The 5,000-nt window shown below is 44.9% G+C and overlaps 1 protein-coding gene across 2 annotated transcripts in view; it reads right to left on the bottom strand.

Moving 5' to 3' along the window:
* The window catches only part of LOC128695537 (uncharacterized), a 39,468-nt gene extending 35,904 nt beyond the window's left edge, over window positions 1-3,564 (bottom strand). For both annotated transcript variants that reach the window (XM_070093245.1, XM_070093246.1), the window contains exons 1-2: window positions 2,146-3,564; window positions 1,768-1,889 (exon numbers count right to left, since the gene is read on the bottom strand). In XM_070093245.1, the coding sequence (XP_069949346.1) occupies window positions 1,768-1,889; window positions 2,146-2,860 (837 nt within the window). In that variant the 5' untranslated portion in view covers window positions 2,861-3,564. The remainder of the gene's footprint in view (window positions 1-1,767; window positions 1,890-2,145) is intronic.
* Between the last annotated feature and the right edge of the window lie 1,436 nt (window positions 3,565-5,000).

Here is a 5,000-nt window from a genome sequence, read left to right as displayed (position 1 = left end):
GTGTGTGTGTGTACTCACCTAGTTTTACTCACCTAGTTGAGGTTGCAGGGGTCGAGTCCAAGCTCCTGGCCCCGCCTCTTCACTGGTCGCTACTAGGTCACTCTCCCTGAACCATGAGCTTTATCGTACCTCTGCTTAAAGCTATGTATGAATCCTGCCTCCACTACATCGCTTCCCAAACTATTCCACTTACTGACTACTCTGTGGCTGAAGAAATACTTCCTAACATCCCTGTGATTCATCTGTGTCTTCAGCTTCCAACTGTGTCCCCTTGCTACTGTGTCCAATCTCTGGAACATCCTGTCTTTGTCCACCTTGTCAATTCCTCTCAGTATTTTGTAAGTCGTTATCATGTCCCCCCTATCTCTCCTGTTCTCCAGTGTCGTCAGGTTGATTTCCCTTAACCTCTCCTCGTAGGACATACCTCTTAGCTCTGTTGCAAACCTTTGCACTTTCTCTAGTTTCTTTACATGCTTGGCTAGGTGTGGGTTCCAAACTGGTGCCGCATACTCCAATATGGGCCTAACGTACACGGTGTACAGGGTCCTGAACGATTACTTATTAAGATATCGGAATGCTGTTCTGAGGTTTGCCAGGCGTCCATATGCTGCAGCAGTTATTTGGTTGATGTGCGCTTCAGGAGATGTGCCTGGTGTTATACTCACCCCAAGATCTTTTTCCTTGAGTGATGTTTGTAGTCTCTGGCCCCCTAGACTGTACTTCGTCTGCGGTCTTCTTTGCCCTTCCCCAATCCTCATGACTTTGCACTTGGTGGGATTGAACTCCACGAGCCAATTGCTGGACCAGGTCTGCAGCCTGTCCAGATCCCTTTGTAGTTCTGCCTGGTCTTCGATCGAATGAATTCTTCTCATCAACTTCACGTCATCTGCAAACAGGGACACCTCGGAGTTTATTCCTTCCGTCATGTCGTTCACAAATACCAGAAACAGCACTGGTCCTAGGACTGACCCCTGTGGGACCCCGCTGGTCACAGGTGCCCATTCTGACACCTCGCCACGTACCATTAATCGCTGCTGTCTTCCTGACAAGTATTCCCTGATCCATTGTAGTGCCTTCCCTGTTATCCCTGCTTGGTCCTCCAGTTTTTGCACTAATCTCTTGTGTGGAACTGTGTCAAACGCCTTCTTGCAGTCCAAGTATATGTGTGTGTGTGTGTGTGTGTGTGTGTGTGTGTGTGTGTGTGTGTGTGTGTGTGTGTGTGTGTGTGTGTGTGTGTGTGTGTGTGTGTGTGTGTGTGTGTGTGTGTGTGTGTGTGTGTGTGTGTGTGTGTGTGTGTGTGTAAGCGAAACATTTCAACGTTTTTAAAGATACCCAACTGTTGTACATGTGTCATAATGTTCAACTTGTCTGTATTATATACCATTTTCAACAAGACTACTGCAGTGTTCCTTCAGTTTTGTACACACTGTAGGTAACAATTTCTGTACGTTACTTACGATCGCTGCTGTGAATGACCTGCTCAGAACTAGACACCCGAGATATGTCACTATTTCATGTGACATTTGTGCAGTATTTGGGAATCTATTTTGAGGAAACGTTTGGCTAGCCAGTGACTTCTTCAGTCTTATACGGAGAAGAACGGTGAAATATAAGGAGGAGAATGAGGTAATCAGTCCCTCAGCCTGGAGTCGGCGTGTTCAGTCCATTAATATTGTATTGGTAACACTTATTACAATTGTATTATAATTTAGAATTTATAGGTAGTACTTAGTAGTGATTGATTAGTTGATGGAGTTGATGATTTACCTCGAGTTCGGGCGAGGTGTTAGCGTGGGCGTGAACGTGGGTGTGGGTGTGGGCGTGGGTAGAGAGATGGGTAATGACAGGAACAACAGCCACGTCTAGTACCTCCGTGTCTGAGAACCATCCTGGGTTAAGAGACAGGTAAACAAACAGGTTTCAATACAACCGGTGGATATGTTATGAGTCGGGGGGGATGGAGTGCCAGGAGCTGCGACACGCAAACTAAAAAGACAGACAAATACACAACCGGCCACAAATAAAGTAGATAAAATCCCATAAGGTGAATACAGAACGGATGTCCGGCATAATAAAGTTATATTTCTATGAAGGGAACTAAAGCCAGTCATGAACACTATGTCATCTTTATTACTGTTTTCTTACCTGACTTCTGTGTCTCTTGTTTATCGGCATCTTCAGCTGTTTTTTCTGATCTCTCTCCCTTCTCGTCGTCGTCTTCTGTTCCGCTATCATTGGTTTTCATCCTACTGGCTTTCATTTCGTTTCTTGAAGACTGTTTTTCTCTGTTTACGCTGTTCTTAGGTTCTTCTCTTCTGTCTTGTGGTTTTTCGTTCACCTTCTTCGTTGGCAAAGTTCCGGTTTCGTTCACTGTGTCATTTATTCTCGCAAGGTTATTGTGGTTCGTTATTCTTTCTAGTTCACTGACGTGGTGTTGGAGGGAGGAGTCCACACCATCTTCGTTGCCCAAGACTCTTACATCCTCGGTAGCTTCTTCAGCAGATACCAAGGGATAGTGGTCTGGGGAACGCGAGACCAGTGAGAACCCAGCATCATTCCCTTCGGCAGCACTCGTTACTGCATTCAACTTTCCCGGTTCTCCCGTAACATTCACCAGCTGCTGAGGAATATCGGCTGGACGTTCTTTAGGAGAGGAAGTCGAGAGGCGCCCAGTAACACCTCCAGTCACTTTCTCAACCCCAGAGACCTCCAGAACTTCTTGAAGAGGCAAGACAGAGAGGTCGGGATGTGGGTGTTCAGAAGCCTCCACTGGGAGGAAGCCAAGCCAGAAGGTGAATAACCAAAGAGTTAGAAAGCTTCCTGAAGGCATTCCTCCAACAAGGAGCCAAGCGTTCTTCATCGTCAAGGACAACTTACGAGAAAACTGATATTTCTTACTGCAGACGAAAGATTAACCCGTCCTGGATCACTTACACGCAATTTAACTCTTTCACAGGACGGTACAAGAGGAAAGGGAAAAACAGAAGAGCTCTTACAATTTCTTATCTATAGGGAAAGTTTTTTTTACCATATACGATATCAACACTGGTGGAATTCGCATCCGGCATGTCGTATCACAGAGCATGTTGCTTATTTATCTCTCATTTCTCTCACACTGTCTCATATAACTTATCCACGAATTAAATGCACGTAGCATAGATCATCACCACAAGGGATAGGGATAGGTCACAACTCTAGAGACGTGACACTAGTACTGACTAGTGACACTGTGAGTGACATGCAGTACTGACTGGTGGCACTGTGAGTGACACGCTAGTACTGACGGATGGCACTGTATGTTGTGATACACTAGTACTGGTCGTTGACACTGTGAGTGACACAATAGTACTGACTGGTGAAACTGTAGAGTGAGTGTGTTAGCTTTACCGACTGCATCACTCCAGTTTCCGGTGACTTATATCACCACTACCACCGCCACCACTGTTACCAACACCGTTACACTCATCACTGTCTAAAAATGCCACTGCTATCACCACTACCTCCACCCTAAATACTAGTACCTCCATCTCCACCTCCATCACCACCACTATCACCACAGTCACCACCACCACCACTACCACAACCACTATTACCAACAACAATAAAATGATAAGACTCAATAGACAGAGCTAAAAAATCTTATCTTCAGCAAGGAAGTAGATAAATCTGTAACACACACACGCACACACACACACACGCACACACACACACACACGCACACACACACACACACACACACACACACACACACACACACACACACACACACACACACACACACACACACACACACACACACACACACACACACGACCCCTGCAACCACAATTAGGTGAGTACACACGCACGCACGCACGCACGTACGCACGCACACAGTAGGAAATGCTCGAGCGATAAAAGACAGAGAGTTCAAAGTAAGGAATGAGACATCAGGATGGGATAAAAGAATGGGGTTCCCCAAGGATCAGTGTTGGGACCACTACTCTTCCTGCAAAATGGATACACAGTAAATGCATTGGAGAGAACATACAGAGAGGGATGGAGAAATTAATCCACTGTGAAATGAATCCCTCATAAGAGGATAGACTGAGAGACCTGGTTTGAAGACACGTGTGTAAACACCAGAACATATTTATTGGAAAACGTTTCGGTCCTGGGACCAAAATGTGTTTATTAACATGAAGAGTTAATAAACACTTGTGTAACATCCGGTTGTTTTATCAGTTGTTTCGCCATCCAGTTGTTTTATCAGTTGTTTCGCCATCCAGTTGTTTTATCAGTTGTTTCGCCATCCAGTTGTTTTATCAGTTGTTTCGCCATCCAGTTGTTTTATCAGTTGTTTCGCCATCCAGTTGTTTTATCAATTGTTTCGCCATCCAGTTGTTTTATCAATTGTTTCGCCATCCAGTTGTTTTATCAATACAATGACATAATGTGAAGACTGTAGAAGTATATACAAAAGATGAGGTAATCAGTCCCTGAGCCTAAGAGCAGGTGATGAGCACCGTAGTCTTCAAGACTACGGTGATAAACTCCACAGAGACCTCAACAGGCTGCAGATATAGTCAAACAAATGGCTGCTAGAGTTCAACCCAAACAAATGTAAGGTTATGCGTTACAGAGAAGGACAGGACAGACCGGTCACAGAGCACAGCATGAGCGGAGAGAAGCTATAAATATCAGGGAGTGAAAAGGACCTGAGGGTGAATACAACACCGAACATATCACCAGACTCCTACATGAACCACACAACGTCAGTAACTTATGTAAGATTAGCAAACTTCAGAATAACATTGAGAAAGTGAACAAAGAATCCTTCAGAGCCTTATTGACGACATATGTTAAGTCAGTCACTGAGTACACAGCCCCAGCATGGAGCCCACACCTGGTCAAGCACTTGAAGAAACTGGAAAAGGTGTAAATGTTTGCAACTAGACTAGTACCAGTACTGAACAATTTACTACGAGGAGAGATGCACGGAACTGATTAATAATAATAAT

This window comes from Cherax quadricarinatus, chromosome 42 (assembly GCF_038502225.1).
Source record: "Cherax quadricarinatus isolate ZL_2023a chromosome 42, ASM3850222v1, whole genome shotgun sequence".
In the NCBI taxonomy this organism is placed as follows: domain Eukaryota; kingdom Metazoa; phylum Arthropoda; class Malacostraca; order Decapoda; family Parastacidae; genus Cherax; species Cherax quadricarinatus.
Note: the sequence above shows the minus strand (reverse complement) of the source record. Positions and strands in the feature narration are given on the sequence as shown.